At 38.6% G+C, this 19,443-nt stretch overlaps 1 protein-coding gene across 2 annotated transcripts in view; it reads left to right on the top strand.

The window, feature by feature from the left end:
* The window catches only part of LOC117973040 (serine/threonine-protein kinase PAK 1), a 51,579-nt gene that overhangs the window by 15,228 nt on the left and 16,908 nt on the right, over positions 1-19,443 (top strand). The window contains exons 1-4 of one of the 2 annotated variants that reach the window (XM_034923986.2): positions 13,097-13,214; positions 14,781-14,994; positions 18,439-18,533; positions 19,237-19,384. In XM_034923986.2, coding sequence (XP_034779877.1) covers positions 14,802-14,994; positions 18,439-18,533; positions 19,237-19,384 — 436 coding nt within the window. In that variant the 5' untranslated portion in view covers positions 13,097-13,214; positions 14,781-14,801. Of the gene's footprint in view, positions 1-13,096; positions 13,215-14,780; positions 14,995-18,438; positions 18,534-19,236; positions 19,385-19,443 lie in introns of those variants that run through there. The other variant, XM_034923984.2, reaches the window with a different exon arrangement.

Here is a 19,443-nt window from a genome sequence, read left to right as displayed (position 1 = left end):
CAGTGTTCTTATTTTCTTTATAAGAGTCACTGAATACTGACAAACCACTCCTTCAGCAGTCCTCTGGTTTACCAATGCTTCAGATTTGTAGGCTGGTTAAAGTGGATGCTGCTGTACATACAGTAACAACAACTATATATTGTTTTGGTTATATTTTTATAGTAATTGCACTTAATTTGGCAACACCGTTTTAGCAGCTGTTCCTTAAGATACTATTTTTAGCTGCAAAACATTTCGTTAGGCCGCCACCATTCTAAAAATAGACTGTCAGTATAAATAGGCTTCTTTTTTATTATTTTGGCATACTGTATGTAAAAATGTTTCCTAAGGTTGTTTTTGTTTTACAGATGAATAGATGGACAGAAACCTCCACTCACGGAATCTAATACTCTAAATAACTAAATAACTAAATTAATGTATTTTCCATGTTTCATGACAGTTGGAAGTGGTCCTCCAGATATAGTAGGCTTAGTATATGCAAAAATGTACATTGTGACATTCAGTACAGATGGGCAGATCAGTGAGCAGACAGCCTTATGTATAACGTATGTTAAATGTTTCTGTAATGCCAAGCCTCCTAACAATTGGTTCAGCATTTCTCCAAGTATATGTAAAAATGTAAAAAAAAAGAAAGTGTGTGTGGTACATACTGTAGACTATTTCATTCCCTGTGTGTGATTTTGAAGGCCAGAATTTTTATGAAAAAAAAAAATCTAGGAATCTGTACACTTTAAATCATAATTCTGCCTGGGTAGATTTATGTGGAGAAATTAGTGCTGGTAATAAAATTCCCATAATTCTTAAACACATTTCTAATGTATCACCAGGTAACAGTTCATTAAATCTTCATTAAAGTTTTATGCTATGAAAATGTAGTTGATTGATGGAATTTCTGTGCACAGTCTGACCATTTTTTTCAACTAGGTTTCAACAGGATGTCTGTTGGGTGGTTTCCTCTTACACACTGTACAGTAGTTCTTGTACTGAAATGAGTGGTTGAGTAGACAAACATTGGATTTTTCTAACCAAACAAGACATTGAAGGAGAATTCCGTTGACAAGTTCTATATACAGTGCGTCGGCACTCGCTGTATGAAAATGAAAAGCAAGACTCCTTAGTCTGCATACTGTAGAAGTTGGGACGATTCCAGCTTTGCATTGAGTACCTGTTTGTGATCTCTGTGGTTGGTGGAAGTTCTAATTTGATTTTAAAAGCTTTGAAACCTGGAATGGCTCAAGCTGCTGTGCGTGGGAGTCTTGCAGTATAACAACCCAATGTTTTGCATTGCAAGCAGTGTCCTTGTAAGAGTTAACATGCAGGGCAGTCTGGACGATTCGGCGCTGATGATACGCTCATTAGTTATGAGTGAGTGCAGTCTGATCCACTGCAAATGTCTGCATTGTCCGCGGCCCCTTAGGCATGGAATCAAGAGGAATAATTGGCCAGGAAACGAGTGGGGAACTCCGACAGGTGGCTTTCAGGGATTCGTAAGGAAGAAAAAAAACAGCTGCACCAGATGGTTTGAGAAGAGAATTGGAATTAATTCATTGTAAAGGTACTCTGCTGTTACCCTTTGATGTGTGTGACGGTGTGTACAGTACAGTATCTCTCTGATGCTTAAGCGATGATGTCTTTTTAAGGCAAACCCGTTACGAATTATGAATCATCCATTTTTTTTTCCTTTTTTAATATATGTATTGAACTATATGAAAGGAAGTCTTGGTTTATAATAAGATCAGTGAATGCATACTGGAGGTAAATCTGGCAGATTTTCAGATTGTGAAGGGCTGACTGTAAAATACATTTTGGCAGCTTTTATCTTAATTGATTTTGTTTAACCTACTGTACTGCATGGAAAACCTGCTTCAAAAATATGGGAGAAGGTGAAGCGCTATTATTATTACATTATTATTATTATTATTATTATTATTATTATTATTATTATTATTATTATTATAATTTTTTGAAGGAAGCTCCATGGTGTACTTCCTGTGACATTTCTTTGGCAGGTATTGACACAGTGAAGCTGCATTGCAGTGGATCTATGCAATAGTTATATGGGGGCTCAGCTTCTCAAAACCTGTATTAAAACTTAAAGAAATCTTAGAAATACAGTAATGACCTAAATGTGTATTACTGTAACATACTGTGTTGGAAATCATCTCTGAATAGGACATCCCCTCTGGCACAATTTAGGTTCATTTTTATTGAAGTACTCCTTCACATTCTTACAATATCTGTGAATGCACAATGCATGCTTTTTTTGCGTCAAGGAGCCACTGCTGTCAAGTTTTAATGATGAAATCCATAACCCGATATATGTGAGTGCTAAGACTGACTCCAAGAGGTAATAACTTATGTAGACTCTTAATTGCAAAACTATGATTAATGTTGCAGAAGGGAACTGCTGTCTCCCACTTGTAATGTAGCCTGTTTCTTAATTCCACATTCCTCTGTTTTGAAATGGGGGAGTCAGTTAACTAAAGACAATGTGATGTGCTATAGAAGGAATACACACTGTCTGTGTTACTGGTGTAGAAAGCTTTAACACCTCATTTTAAGGGGAGTCTAAGTTGTTTATTAACATTCTATTGGGACCATGTGAAGGTTGCATGTTTGTAAGTGGATGAACAATTAGCTAAGAAACAGCATTTTAAGTGAATACAATGAAAACTAGTCGAACCTGCATATCTGTTTTTTATTTTGATTGGTGATGTGTGATATGCTGGGTATCAAACATTTCAAAATTGCTGTGTTTATGAATTTATGTATTTCTATTTTTTTTCTAGCATTTTTTTTTTTAAATAACCACATCGATTTAAATATTTTAAAAAATATATATATTATTAAAGTAAAGTAATGGTTACTATAGAATTTTAAACATTTTTTTTGGGGACCATTTAAGAACGTTTGGGTTACATTTGGGTACCAGTCCCCACAAACATCTTGTACTTGCTATTAGTCTGAGTCTTTGACACTGATTTTCATAGCAGAGCTTTTTAACATTCAAAGCCCTTTGTTTAATTAAAAAAAAAAAAAAGATGCCAAGATTGCAGTGTCTGGAGCAAGTAAGTCTGTGCTGTGTTTTCACCTCTTAATGTCTTTAGCCACTGAAGTGAAAGTGAGTATTTGGATCTTACTCAAACTGCTCTGTGTTCTGTGTTTAAATGTAAGTTGAAGACCTTGTGACTGAATTGCATTACAAGGACGTTCTCTTTCTACTGGTTTCAATTTGTTTCTTTGGTCAAAAGAAGAACTGTCAAATAACCACTTCTTTTTCTTGAGAATTGTCTTGTTATACAAAAACAGCTTGCCGAATAACCTGTAGTTGACAAAGCAGGTTTACTGTTGTTTGTTTCCAGTGAACACTTCCTTACTGTAAAACATGAGGCCCTGTCGGTGTGAGTCACTACAAGGTGTTTCCTCTGTGAAAGTGGGGTATGGTAGTGTCCTGCACAGGTTCAGACAGGTTTATTTTTGGCAGGTTGCTACTCTCTTTGCATTACGATAGGCTGAGAACATCTTTGAGATCTGAGAAGAACGGAGATGAAAGAACCTTGTGGTTAGAGTAGATTTATGGGTTTGTAGAACACAAATGTACAGTATGCTGTTGCTACTGTAAGTTCTTACATTTTGAATAGAAAGAATTACATTCTCAAAACGCAAAGGTCCTGCATGCATGACCAGTGAGTCTAGCTATTGGGTCATTCCACGCCAACTCAACCAGAAAAGGGATATTTCGTTGCCTGTCCGTCTCAGATTTTCCTAGAAAAATTCACCTGGGGGTTTTCAGACACGGTGAATTCAGAAATGATAGCCTTTTTTTTTTTTTTTTTTTAATTTCCCCTTCGAACTGTGACCTTGCAAAGGTCAACCTAAAGTGAGAAAGGGACCTTGACCAATAAAATTACCCTGGGCACAATTTAGATGCTACCATCATGTATAGCATATTCTACTCATATTGAATAGGGCTTTTCAGAAAAAAATACCAGGAGCACCCTACTCACTTCTGGCAAATTGCCAGACGAGGGGTAACTGACAAGTTTTATTCGAACTTCAGCCTAACCTTTTACCCTGTAGGGGATGTGGGTCCTAAAATGTATGTATTGCTGTAAGACCCTGTGGCAATGTGTCCCACCCCTGTGTGTATTTTTGTGTTGTATGTTGCATGTAGTGTGTAAATGTTGGTGTATTGTAGTTGGTACACGGGATATAATGCGGGTAATGAGCACGAGTGTTTAAAATGTATAATTGTATTTAGGCACGGGGATTGCACTTCACTTCACGTGCATTTAAAGTATGTAATAAAACGTGACCACGGGGTTGCAGAGAATTAGTTCACGTGCTGGGATTCAAGTGAATAATTAATTAGTAATTGAATCCCAGCACAACAGTATATAAAGATGCACAAAGCACTCGCTCGGGGTTGTGTGTTCGGGAGTGGAGAACGGGTGAGAGAGAAGGAGATAGAGCTAGAGATAGGAAAATATAACAATTGCTACTACTTGCTGAAGGACCAGCACGGTACTTGTTTTTGTGTTTAGCGTTCGCCCATCCTGTTTGTTAGTGTCTATTCGTTTTGTTTGTCTGTTTATTTTGGCTAAAGTGCAGTGTCCTGTGTTTTGTTCAAACTGTTTATTTTCTGTCTGCTGAATATTAAACAGTGCATCAGCGCATTCATTTACCATTTCACCATCCTGTCTGTTTCCTTTCCTGGGTCTGACGTCACCACTCAGCCAGCCTTGTGACAGACCCTTAGGAACCAGTCTTCCAAATTCTGTGAAAAACTTTTGGTTTCAAGTCCCACCACTGGTCATTAAACCCCCTTGAAATTTGAATTTTTGCTATTTGTACCAAGTTTAGGCTGTAATAACTTGCGTGGGGGGACTCCAAAAAATCACCCACATATATTTTTGGATAGATGTTGATGAGATATACAAGCATCAAGAAAAATATGTTGGTATCTGGGGATTTGGGATTTTTGGCAGATTTTTGAAGTTGCATTTGTCATGCATTTGAGCATTGCTTATGGCCACTTTGAGGTTAAAGTACCACAGTGTTCTATCCAAACTGGCTATAGTGCATTCTCTGAGGATTGATCTAGAGGAAAAAGTAACAATGTGGGCTTCCAATGGCACTAGCTTGGAGCGGAGGGGTTATGAACTTGCATATGGGACTTGGGACTTCGTTGTCATGATGACACATTTGAAACTACCAAAACTTTACTTGGTTGGGTTTTAAAAACTAAATTCATGTTTTTTCTTTAAAAAAAATAAATAAATAAATCTTCCCTGCTTACAGTACTGTTTAAATACACCTGTCTCTGTCATCGAAAACCTCCTAAACCAAAGACTTTCAGTTGTGCCTGAAATTGACTGATTGGCTAGCATGAGAATGCAGCAAATGGCTTTTTCACAAATGGTTGGTCAGTCAATCAGTTATCCCCCTAGGTAGGCACCACAACGTATAAAAACAACTTTACTGTCACTTTTTGGTTTTTAAAATCCAGCTAAGTAAGGTTTTGGTAGTTTCAAATGTGTCATCATAACAATGAAGTCCCAAGTCCCATATGCAAGTTCATAACCCCTCAGCTCCACGCTAGTGCTATTGGAAGCCCACATTGTTATTTTTTCCTCTAGATCAATTCTCAGAGAATGCACAATTGAAGAAATAACCAGTTTGGATAGAACTATGTGGTACTTTAACCTCACCAAAGTGGCCATAAGCAGTGCTCGAATGCATGACAAATGCAACTTCAAAAATCCCCGGATACCAACATATTTTGCTTGATGCTTGTAGATCACATTAACACCTATCCAAACATATGCAAGTTATTACAACCTAAACTTGGTACAAATAGCAAAAATTCAAATTTCAAGCTGGTTTTAATGACCAGTGGTGTGACTTGAAACAAAAAGTTTTTCAAAGAATTTGGAAGACTGATTCTTACAGCAATACTTGCATTTTAGGACCCCTACAGGGTAAAGGGTTAGGCTGAAGTTCGAATAAAACTTGTCAGTTACCTCTCGTCTGTGAGTAGGGTGCTCCTGGTATTTTTTTTTCTGAAAAGCCCTGTTCAATACGAGTAGAACGAGGTGCTACACCATGATGGTAGCATGTAAACTGCCCCCAGGGTGATTTTTTTTTTTGGGTCAAGGTCCCTTTCTCCCTTTTAGGTTGATTTTGCAAGGTCACAAGTCGAAGGGGAAATTAAAAAAAAAAAAAAAAAATGGCTGTCATTTCTGAACTCAGCGTGTCTGAAAACCCCCAGGTGAATGTTTCTAGGAAAATCTGAGACGGACGGGCAACGGCACTGGTTGAGTTGGCATGGGATAACCCAATTATATGATATTTAAATACTGTATCTTTAAGCTTTGGCTTTAAGCAGTTTAAACTCAGAATGCTGGTTATTAAACTGAAGTATGAACAACAGCTTTCCTGTGTCTAAGATATTTTATTAATGAATCAATTATTATGTTTTTTATTTCTTTGCATATTACCATTAGAAATGCTTTTAATAGAGCTCCCGAGTGGCGCATCCAGTAAAAGCACTTTCCTAGAGTGCAGGATGCGCCCTATAGTCTGGACGTCGCGAGTTCGAGTCCAGGCTATTCCTTTGCCGAACAAGGACGGGAGCTCCCAGGGAGCGGCGCTCAATTGGCCGAGCGTCGCCAGGGGGGAGGGAGGGTTACGTCGGCCAGGGTGTCCTCAGCTCACCGCGCACCAGCGACCCGTGTAGTCTGGCCGGGCGCATGCGGGCTTGCCTGTAAGCTACCCGAGAGCTGCATTGTCCTCCGACGCTGTAGCTCTTGGGTGGCTGCATGGTGAGTCCGCAGTGTGGGGGAAAAAAAGCGGTCGGCTGACGGCACACGCTTCGGAGGACAGCGTGTGTTCGTCTTCACCCTCCCGAGTCAGCGCAGGGGTGGTAGTGGTGAGCTGAGCATAATAAAATAATTGGCCATTCCAAATTGGGAGAAAATAATAAAAAAAAATAATTGGCAATGACTAAATTTATATATATAAAAAAAAAAGAAAATAAATGTTTTTAATGGCTTGGTAAACTAATGGTTTTACATTAATGTAAACCTGCAGTGGTACTGTTGGCTGCTTTGGTTTGTAGGTTTATACTAACTGAGAAGATGTTCGATATGCAGATGGAGAATTGCAGTGATGTAAAAATGATCAAATAGTGTAGATCAACTTCTTCTTTTGTATAGAAACTTGTGCCATGTTGCATCAGGACCTGTAGTTTTCTTTTCTTTTTTTTGCTCACTGTTGGGACCTGCAGTAGCTTTATTTATATTTTCACAGATTTTGAGACCAAGAAATTGGAATTTTAACCCAAATCCTATTTTTTCCCTTAGGCTGTCGCCTGTGATTGAATTTATAGAACCTTTTGATGCCTTTTTTCCTCTTGCTTTACTGACAGGCAGACTTGTCAGTGCTTTTAGAATGCAGTACATCCAGGGAGTGGCTAAGCCTGTTGCACTTGTTGGGGGAACTGAAGCTTAAACATTAATTGTTCAGGAAGCCGTTGCAATAACAAAACCGATTCAAATCTGAGCCACCCTTTGCTCAGTCATAAGGTCTGTAAAGACTGTTTGTTTAGCCTACAGCATAGTTATTAACAAACCATTTTATGAAGTTCCTGTAAAAATGTCCCATCAAAGGAAATTTGATACAGCATCTGAAATAAATAACATGTTCAAATGAAGGGTTGTTTGCTTTGTTTTGCAAGGTAATTTGGTGGTGTATACTCTGTGTGTGTGTGTGTGTGTGTGTGTGTGTGTGTGTGTATTATTATTTGTTTATTATTTGTTTATTTAGCAGACGCCTTTATCCAAGGTGACTTACAGAGACTAGGGTGGGTGAACTACGCATCAGCTGCAGAGTCACTTACGATTACAGTCTCACCCGAAAGACTGAGCACAAGGAGGTTAAGTGACTTGCTCTGGGTCACACAATGAGTCAGTGGCTGAGGTGGGATTTGAACCGGGGACCTTCTAGTTACAAGCCCTTTTCTTTAACCACTGGACCACTACTGTATAGGCCATCAGATATTTCATTACACAGTACATTGAAGAATGATGGACAAGTTCAAGGATATAAATACCATATGTACTCTAAGGTACTGGATGACTTAATGAACTCATCTGTGTGAACAGTATATACACTGCTTTTCAACAAATATTGGGAAGGTAAATTATACTGTACTACAGCATAGACATGTGATAAAGTAGTTTTTACTGCACAAATTACTTCTTGCATACATCACGTTTCCAGACAAAGTTATTCAAAATATCCACACACAGCATACTGCAGGGTTGCTTCTGGCATTGCATCCTCGGTTGGGAATGCAGTGCAGATCTGATCAACCCTGGAAATGTTCACTGTGTCTAAATTTGACACCTCCTTTTGTAGTTACAGTTGTTTAAAATTGAGTAGGTGGTTGGGACTGCTACAAAAAGAGAGAAAAGAAAGTTCAACTACTTTTACCTTGATAGCAGAGTAGGAGAAATGTTTGACTTAACCTTTTAAAAACTACAATCTACATAGATACAATGTGTGATGCAGTTTAGGTTATTTTGATTAAATTCCATCTTGTATTCAATTCATCTCAAAGTGAAACTGAATCTCAGCTGTGCTTTAATATTTAGGTTATTAGAGTAGATGAATGATGAATAGAGTCACCGGCTATGATAATTCAGTTTGTTCATGCTGCGCTTCTGTTGCATTGTGGATAGATTTCAGGTCGTGAACTTCCTCTCGGGAAGTGATTGGATACCTGGAAGGAATCGTTTTATTGTATCTGTTGTCTACAGTGTTGTACAGTAGAACCTCACAGTTACGAACACCAAACCTACCAACTGACTGGTCAGCTGAATGACCCACTTTCAGCCGGACATATGCAATCACTCTACCCTGCATACAATGCAACCAGATAGACACTCCTGCAGTGTACGTGGTGCGCTGGTCATAAAGAAGGCAACATTACTGTACCACAAATGTATCCAGACAAAGGTGAGGCAGATTTCAAATCAAATATGGGCAATTTTTTTTAGAAACAATTTACTGTTGTAAAAGGAGCACTTCCCCCCCCCCCCCCCCCCCCCTCAAGCCAAAGGAGGTTGAACGCATTTTGTTTAAAATAAAATAAAAACAAGCACTACGTTAACACATGTTTTCCTGGACGTTTTAAATCTGTGTTTTTGCTACTGTATTTATTTATTTGCTACAATTTCAATGGTAACTTGAATTGTCCATTTTTCCATTCGTAGTACTATTTCAGATTTTAGAACCATAACAATGAGTATTGCATTACTGTGCTGTATCCTTGTATTATTCTCCAGATTGAGGGTGTAGATAGCAGATGTACATATTTATTAAAACCATTGAAAACCTCAATTCCAGAGTTGTTTGTAACCCTGAGGTTCTACTGTACTTGAAAAATCTCTACTGTGTATTTTGAATTAAAGTATAAAAAAGAAGCAACATTTCTTTAACACAAGACAATTGGCAATATAAGAATCTGAGTAATGGTAATAAGAAAAGTGACTGTAAAACCTTGGTATAAGGGAGGAGTTAGGTGGGTTTTTTTTAGGTAGATTTGGCAAGGTATTGACTCGTGTGATTTTGTACCGATTCACAAATTGTCAAAGCAGGCAGTGCATTCGACAGGAATGGTAACTTCTTTTCTTTCCATTTTTAAAATGCACAATCTGTGACAGATGTCCAGACTTGAAGACTGGAGATCATCGTCAAGCGATCTCCATTTCCACTGCCTAGCCCATCACTTTTCACCTGGTAGATTTAAGCAGTGGATGTTGACAACCCTGGAGCTGCTGAACCCTGGAGGTTAGGTCCAGCCTGGCTGGTTTGACCAGTGGGGGTCCCTGAGAGGCAAACCAAGCCCAGCTGATTTTCCTCCCCACTGTAGCTAACCTTGGCAGCAAACAAGATTTAATTTTGCACAGTCTTCTAAAGATTCTAAAGATATCATTCCAAAGAACTGTTCCGAATGTAAAACTAACAGGAGACTATCAGGCGAACAGTGCATGAGCTCACATCTGTGGCAGGAGGACAATGGGTGGCTGGTTTGTGTGACAGACTGATGCCCTGGACAAGTGCATTATAGCATCTGCTGCACGCAATGTAAACAAAATATATATATATATATATAAAAAGAGATAAACCTGTGTTGAAATATTTTAGCTAAAAAGAAAGCTCAGTTTAGGAAGTTCCATACTTGAGCATTACTTTGCAGTCTAACCTATTGAACATGTAACAACCAACCGCTGTGGGTCTAGAAACTGCTGTACATAAATTGAGGTCTATGTGTTTGTTTGACTTGATCATTGCTGTCATTGCAAAACAATCTGAATGACTGCAGTAGCTTCTAATTCATTGGGGGGTGGGTGGGAAGGTTTGGTCTTGAGTAGGATTTTCTGGGTCTAGTTTTGTTAAATTTATAAAAGGCAACAGAAGGAGAATACCGAGGGTAAACTTACAGCTTTGTCTTAAGATTCAGTATTCGGCAGAAAACGTCAACCTGCTTCAGCGAAGAAGAAATTGTGGGTGAGGAATTGGTGAATAATATATACAGTACTGACTTTTGTAGTAAAGACGTGAAATAAATAATAAGAATGTGACTACTGCAGTATATAACGTTATTGCAGATTTGAAATAATCACAAGTCTGCTGCTTTTATTTATTGAAATCGTGCGCAGCAGAATCAAAATAAATGTAAATCGCACTCTGAAGGTTCCAGAATTTAGTAAAATAGCCTGTTAGCATTTATAACATGTTGTTATTATTATTATTATTATTATTATTATTAGTAGTAGTAGTATTATGAACTTTTTAGTGGCAACCCTTTTTGTTTTAGGCAAAACCTCTGGCAATAAAGAAGACAGTAGGTTTCACATGCATTGAAATGCTTTCTATTTAAAGCTCAACTCGCTATCTTCTAATATAACATACTGTAAAAGGCCTTCTTTCTATTTATGGCGATTGTTCGGATGAGTAACTGATGCTAATTGCAGTAGACTTGTCCTTTTCCCTTCCTGTTGCTGAATGTGTGACGAGCTCCGAGGGGGTGTTTTTAGAGGTGATGTAATGATGCAGTTTCTGTTGAAGCCACACGTCCAGAAAAAAAAAAAAACAACAACAAATAAACACCTTCTGTTCATCTGTCTGGGTGGGTGCTTTTTTTAAAAAAACGTGTTTTAGTTAAAAACTCATGAACACCTCTGAGTAATTTTGTAAAGATAGACTCTCTTTGTTTGTATGAGTCAGTCTGGGAGCATAGACAACTGTTGTCTTGTCACATTTGTCATTAACAAACAAAATGTCATTTACTTTTTAAATGTTACTAAAAAATAGAGGGGTTCTGGAGTCCGGATCAGCATTTCCATGATCTCTGGCTAGACAACAGTTGCAAATGCCAGTGTCTGGCTTTGTAGGTTTGTCTTTGTTATCCTACAGAATGATGTAATTTTATTGGTCCATGTTTGCCTGGAGAAGTGTAGATGCGATGTAGCTTTGAGCATATCCACATTTAAATGCTGGTCTCCTGGGTAAAAGGCTGTTTTCCATGCAATGTTCCACCCAGTCCCAGTACAACAAGTTTTATTGCAAACAGGTTTTATTTTCTGTTAAGCCCACTCCCCACACTGTATTGGAGACCAGTGTTTTGGTTGGTTGTTAAGTTTTTCAGCTGACCTTATTTCAGTTTGATCAGACCTTACTCACATGTTTTAATGATGTAATATCTATGACCAATTTTTTGGCGGGGAGGGGATGTGGAGTGGAGATAAACTACAGCTTTGAATTTTCCTTAAGTGTGGTTAGGCTTAACATGTGTGTGTTTTTTTTCCTGTCAGTAAAACAATTGCATTGAACTACAGCCTAAGAAATCCTAACAGAACATAAAGGAAAAACATTCCTGTTGCGATCCGGCAAAACGCATTATTTTTACTACTTTTAGACTCTCTGTATTTTAGCTGGTGGTTTTAATAAAACATGGTAAATGCTCTGGCCTACAGTACAATAGACAACACTTTGTGTGTTATACTGCTTGCATAAAGGAGCCAGCTTTGACATCAAAGAGAGCAGATGTTTCTTTGAGAAATGAAGTGTGGATTTTTGAGGTATTACCACAGTCCAGCATTATGCCAATTACAGGAGATGCCGAAAGTCAAGGGAAGTTGCAATGAGCTGTGGCCGAAGCTTGATAAACTGAAGACAACTTATCGGTTCCCTTGGCTTTCTGTATACACTATGTACACAAAAACAGCAGTCAAACCCTTCTTTGAATAATAAACACGTCAGGACTGAAATAAACTGAATCCAAGACCTGTTGCCTAGTAATAATAAAAGATTGTCTTCGGTTTGCTATTCCAATTGCTGAAGAGCACTTGTTCATGAAACTGACTCCTAGAAGGCTACGTTTTACTCGGGCTACTGCAAGCGATCTCATTTGACCCCTTAAGTCATGCTGGCTGTACAAGGCCTGTCTGATTTAAATGATGTAAAACTGAGCGGGATACACAGTGTTGTGCATTGTGAAGAAATTGGAGAAGTGATCTGAAGTGATGCTTCGTTTTTATTACTGTATGTTGGGGCATAGCTTATTGACACAACCTTTTAAAAATGCATATAGATATAAAATAAATGTTTTATATATACAGTGTATATATATAAAATTGTAATTACTGCACAGCATCTTCAAGTACAATTAATATATTGGTTGTACTACAGCAAATTGCTTCCTAAGCTAGCATCCCTCTGACAGATTTGACCAAGCTGTGAGTTTACTTAAGACTACAAAGTCTAGTTGCTTCCGCAGAGAACAGCAAACAAAGATGACTCTTTGCTTTTATGCCATCGTGTAAACAGCTGCTTTTTCTTTTTAAATCCAGCCCGTGTGTGTGTGTGTGGGGATAAGGGCTAACTTGATGAGCAGGGTGTGACAGTTTCAGCTTAAAGCAAGGCCCACTAGAGAGAGAGAGAGAGAGAGAGAGAGAGCGAGTGTGTGTGTGTGTGTGTGTGTGTGTGTGTGTGTGACATCACGTCTGGGGAGGGCCTAGTCAGTGTACTCACACTTAAGTTTCACTTGTGTTAAGTTTCTGCCATAGGTGATCTCTCCTCTTTGTGTTAGCTGGGTGCATTCACATCTATTTTTTGGGGGGGAAGAATGGAGAGCCTTTGTTGAGGTAAGCCTGGTGACAAACCGACCAGAAGACTTTAGAGGTGTGCACCAAAAAGAAAAGGATTTTGAAATGCAATATTGTGTATAGAAATAAGAAATGCTTACAGTACAAGACAACAGCGATGCAAATTTTGAATTGGTAGACTGGGTTACGGTAAGGTTTTGCAGACAGTAATTAGATTTACTACAAGATGGGTTTTAATAATATATAGTTTTACGATTATATAGTAAGGCACTATAGATTTATAATTTAATGAATCTCTGCATGAACCGAGCACATCAAAGCACTGTGAAAAGATGCCTGCAGATCTTTGGGTTCAGTTTTCTTATCTGCTCATGAGCAAGACTAGTTTTCTGACTCTGCACCTAAATTTTGGAATTCTTGCCATGGGCAATTTGCGAGTGCTAGTCTAGGCTAAAAACATGCTGGAACTTGTCTATCTATGCTTATTGTCAGTGTTTAGTGTCGCCTAGTTTGTAAACTTTTAATCCATTTAAGGCGTGTCCTTTTTTTTTTTTTTTTTTTTAAACAAATAGAAATCAGATTACTTGAGTGAGCTCAATGCTTTATTTTATAAGTTAGGGAGTGCAAGGTTCTTGGTATGATTTTAAAAACAGAAATGTTTTGGCTTGTAGAGCGAAAATAACTAGCTTAAATAATCATATTTTGGGAGCTGCAGAATTTTGACTATCAGTCCCTGTTGAAGAGTCAGAAAAGCCACTGTCTTTTACTCATTCCAGCTCGCAGATGTCATGTATGAACTAACCACAGGGTAAATACAGCCACTGGGTGAAGTAACACTTTTGGAAGAATGTGGGGAAATAGCCGAACACTGTGAATGAATAGAGGCACCATTGAAGCAGAGCTTCCTCCTCCTACAGTCCTAAGCATACCTTGTGCCGTGCAGTGAGGTGCCCTGGCACCTAGTTACTGCTGTTTGTTTTCACAATCGGTATGCTGATCTGTACTGTAATGGAGTTAATGTGTAATTAATTAAACATCAGATTTGCGCTCGTAGTAAACGCTATCAAAACCCCAAAGCAACAGCAGTGGTCCTGTATTGTGACACATTTCCAAAGGCTGAGAAAGCTAGAAAATGCAAAGCTTGTCTTGGCTGGGGCTGCAGTAGCTTGTAAGTTCTGTTAAGTTGGGTGTAAGGGTGTTTAGGATACAGTATGGTACTGTAACAGATAATTGTGTATATGTATTGGTTTTAACAAAATACAGTTCAAACATTTGTGAAAGGACTGGGCTTGGTTAACATATGTAATATCTTTAAGTATTTGTATGCTGTACATTGACTTTTTTTAATGGGCTTCTAATTGAACTATTCATTTTAAAAGGAATGTCAATGTTTCTATTCAAGGTCATGAAAATAAGTCTCTGCGTCTCTATTGTGTATATATTATCTATTGTAAATACCATCTTGCATAGCTTTCATATTTAAACCAAATCTATATTTGTGAAATGTAATTCTTGTGCTGTTGCAAAGCTAGTGCTTGGTCTTGTGATGCATTGCATGTTCACAGTGTTTTTTAAAATACCTCTCCTCTTGTGTTCTTCCTGCAGTAAAGGCTGTGCTAGTTGAAGATGTCTGATAATGGTGAAGTTGAAGACAAGCCTCCAGCACCTCCAATGAGAAACACCAGCACAATGATCGGGGCCAGCTGCAAGGATTCAGGGACCCTGAACCACGGCTCCAAGCCCCTGCCCCCCAACCCCGAAGAGAAGAAGAAAAAGGACCGCTCTATCAGATCCATCTTTCCAGGGGCCGGCGATAAGAGTAAGTTTGCCAGTTGCTGCCGTGTGAACAAGGATTGGGGAAAGGTTGTTCATGACCAAGTGACCATGTGTCCGTCTTTTTTTTTTGGACAGTTCCCATAGTGCTGTGGCAAATTCCAGTATTCAAACAAACTGCTCTAAATGTATTCAGAGGCAAAAATTACCTTATTTTTGTTTCACCACTCCTATTGGGGCAATTCAAGATGAAAGTATATTCAAATATTCATTTAGAATTTTGAAGAATATTCAAACATGAAATATCCATGTTTTTCCCCTCTTTAATTTCCATTAAGTAGGTTATATGTGCTGTGTTAACACAAATGTTGTCAGGAGCAGCTGGAACTATTTCCAGCCATCGATATGTTACTGGCCTGAACTCAATTGTCACTTTCCTAAAAACATTCCCCTAAATACAGTACACTACCCTGTGTGAGACCACTTCACCAGAAGATCAAACAGCCTCATTCCACAGGATAGAGACGAAATCCAAAGTAAAAAAATAAAGAGCAGGAGGCACCCGAGTGGCGCATCTGGTAAAGGCGCTCCGCGTGGAGTGCAGGATGCGCCCTATAGCCTGGAGGTCGCCGTTTCGAGTCCAGGCTATTCTATTGCCGACCATAGATGGGAGCTCCCAGGGGGTGGCACGCAATTGACCGAGCACTGCCCGGTGGGGGGGGTGGGAGCTTAGGTCAGCCAGGGTGTCCTCAGCTCACCACACACCAGCGATCCCTGTAGTCTGGCCCAGCGCCTGCGGGCGTGCCTGTAATCTGCCCAGAGCTGCGTTGTCCTTCGACGCTGTAGCTCTGAGGTGGCTGCACGGTGAGTCTGCAGTGTGAATAAAAGAGGTCTGCTGACGACACATGCTTTGTGTTCGTCTTCGCCCTCCCGAGTGTGGGGGTGGTAGCGGTGAGCTGAGCATAAAAATAATTGGATATGCCAAATTTGGAGAAAATGAAGTAATTGCCGATTTTACAAAAAAGAAAAAAAAGAGCGATTTGTAGTATATTTGGTCATTTTTAATTTGATATAAAATCTTCACTGATCTGATTACTGATCTATTACTTATTCGAGATCTGCCTATAGATATTACTGATAAGCCTTTGGAAATCATAAAGGTATAGTTTAAAAAAAAAAGTTATACATTTAGCTTACCTATTGAAGCAGACTGCCATGAATGATATGTAATATTGAATAACGCTGATTTAATCATTGCAGATTGGAGCACATTACTTTTAGAACAGGATAAAGGCCACAGCATGTCATAACCAGTGGTTTATAAATCATGCTGGGAGTCTGCTTGGTTTTTGTAATATAATTGAGTTTTAACATTATTACATTTTATAATGTAATAATTAAGTCCTTTTGTAAACCTAATTCATGACAATTTGTGTTACACAAATTGAATTGTAGCAGAGGTGATTGGTGTTTTATTTAGAAGGCGTTCTCTAGAAAGAGAACTCCTTGCATTAACCCATTGATGTTTTTATTTATTTATTTTTTTTAAAAGACATTTACACAGCTTTTGCTTCTATAAAGGGATGTTTCCAAACTAGAAATGACTCCATGACTTCAAATGCTTATCTTCAGATATGTGTGAAGATATTTTGCCTGAGCTCATTTTATTAAGAACTGTAGGCTGTACTGCTTATTACCAGCCTCACTGTCAATGTGCATAAAAATTTTAAGTTGGGTGGTTCTTTTAAATGGAAGAATATGTACCATAGTAAATAGGAGGACTCTTGTGAACTTGGTGTGCCATGGGGAATATTGTTCAATGAATCTTTTGTGTAAGCAATCAAATAACATTTTAAACATTTTTTTACAGAAACAAAACTGTCAAATTCATTTAGGTTTGAATGATCATCCCCCCACGCCAACTTTAAGATGAAAGTAAAATTTTAACCATTAATTTCCCGTTTTTAATAACCGTGAGCAAATAATGCCTGAGGGGAAATGTTGCGGTTCACGTGAATAGAAAAAACTGCTTATAAGTAGTTGCTCTGTGCATTAATGATTCAGACAATTGCTTGCATCATCAATGATGAAGGTTCAGGTGACGAAGACGTGCAGTTCACGGTTTCGGATCAGATGATACAGACTCCGCAGTCTGATTTGACTCCTCTTTCCTCTTGCGATTTTTTTATTTTTATTTTTTTTTAAAAAGACATTGCAAGAGCTTGTAAGTCAGACATTTTTTTATATTAGACATTTTAGTGCTGTACTGCTACTTTGGCTGCTATGCGAAGTTATTTTGTGTTGTGTTTTCACACTGGACTCCAATTTCTTACTTCCAGAGAGATTTCATGATGTGCTTTTGCACTGCACACTGTAGCTTTAAAGTTTAATGTTTGTTTTGTGAAACTATTTGAAATGACTAAACAGTGCAAGACATACTGCACCAGTCAATAAATGTTAACTGTACTTCTTGATTCTTTTAGCGTGATCGGATTGTTAAATTCTCTGCTGCAAGCTTTCATTTTATTGGTAAATTGGAAGATTTTAAAAAGCCCTGAAAAAGTAATAAACCTATGTGACGCAAAAACTTAACATACAGATGGTGGATTTTTCATCAGGCTGGGATTCATTTGGCCCCTGCTAACAATGTATGCTAATCAGATTCCTATTACCGGTAGTAGCAGTAAGCATATAGAAATCAATAATAGCCATATTCTGGGCCTCAAGAAGCAGGATGTTAACTTCTGGAACCTTTTTATTTTTCTGCTTCTGTGAGACAAAAGCCTGGGACCCTGTCAGCAGAATGAATGGAGCCTCTCTGCTGGACTGACTGGTCCTGCTTGTTGTTGTTTTCTTATTATTCATGATGACTCATTCAGTGACTTCACCACAATGTTTATTGATGTCAAGGGGGGTGCAAACATCAAAAGCACTGTTGTTCAGAAGGGAATGTCTTAAGACCTGAATTTTAACTTTTTTTTTTTTTTTGCATTATTTATAGTCTTGCGTTTACGAAATGGGGGGGATGTTTTAAACGGCTTGTCTTTTAAAGTTCCAAGTTATATTTATACAGTATATATAATATATAATCTGCCTCTCTCCAGACTGATGCAGTGGGGTGGTTATGCTGGGTGGTTGAGCAATTTGAGGTTGGCTGTAAATTGAACAGTAGGAATGTACTATATGTCTGATCAGACAACTTGTGTGTCCTCACTGGTTCTGCTATCTAAAGAACCATGTTTCCAGAAAGTGGCTAAATTTATAACTTTCACACCTTGCACACTAATTACCAACTTATTATACATCGTAAAGATGAAGATTGGGAACTGATCTCAAACGTAAGTTCTGATTTTTGATAAGTGATCGATAAGAAATGGAGGGAGACATACTCCTGAACAAGGCGACTTGCTCTGTACAGAGCCATATGTAAAATATGTACTTGTATGTAATGCTGCACTAATTGTCAATTTACATTACATTTTGTTAACAGCAAACAAAAAGAAAGAACGACCAGAAATATCCTTGCCTTCTGATTTTGAACATACAATACATGTGGGGTTTGATGCAGTCACTGGAGAATTTACAGTAAGTAATTCCTCCCTCTTTCTACAAATACTGCTTTCAACTCTGTGAAAATTGTGCATTACTTCACTGCCCAACTACCCCATATAAAGCATACAGATCATCCCTGCGAATAAGACATTGATTTATCTATTTGTAATACATAAATCTTCAATAATAATTTATGACTTGAGGTTGTGTATTTGTAGGATGTAGCGAGCAATACAGGTCGTGGCAGCTTTTGATGCCCCTCACCTTTCTTCTGTAATACAATCACCACCTGTGTAATCTAAAAGCCATCTACGGGACAACAGCTAATATTCTGTTGGATGTTAAGTATATTGCTGGCATGATGCTAATGTATTGATAAGCCGTCTTGTTTTTTCTGTGTGCATTACCCAACTCCAAACTAGCAGTGCCCTTGATTCTGAATTAATATGTACTGTATTGCTTCAGACAGTGCTTTTAACTGATAGTCCGCAGTAACCAGCACTTGCTTTCACAAAAAGGGAGTCTTATCGTATTGCAGCAGCTTTTAGGGAGGTTGAACCGAAATACGTAGCGAACCGGTCATGAAAGCTGGCCTGTGCTTAATTAACCAGTGTCAGGCAAGTAGGCATCAGAACAGCGACCCACTTCTTGGATCCCTGCAATAAACGTACAGCAGCAGAGCCGATCCCCTGCCACTGCCTCAGTAATAATAACACGCTCTGCTTCCTATTGTAAGGGTATGCCAGAGCAATGGGCTCGGTTACTACAGACCTCCAATATCACCAAACTGGAACAGAAGAAGAACCCCCAGGCAGTGCTGGACGTCTTGAAATTCTACGACTCGAAAGAGACGTCCAATAGTCAAAAGTACATGAGCTTCACGGGTAAGAAAAAATAGTGGTTTAATAGCACAATGTCTGTTTTATACTGTAGGTGTGATTGT

Source organism: Acipenser ruthenus, chromosome 9 (genome assembly GCF_902713425.1).
Source record: "Acipenser ruthenus chromosome 9, fAciRut3.2 maternal haplotype, whole genome shotgun sequence".
NCBI lineage: Eukaryota > Metazoa > Chordata > Actinopteri > Acipenseriformes > Acipenseridae > Acipenser > Acipenser ruthenus.
Note: the sequence above shows the minus strand (reverse complement) of the source record. Positions and strands in the feature narration are given on the sequence as shown.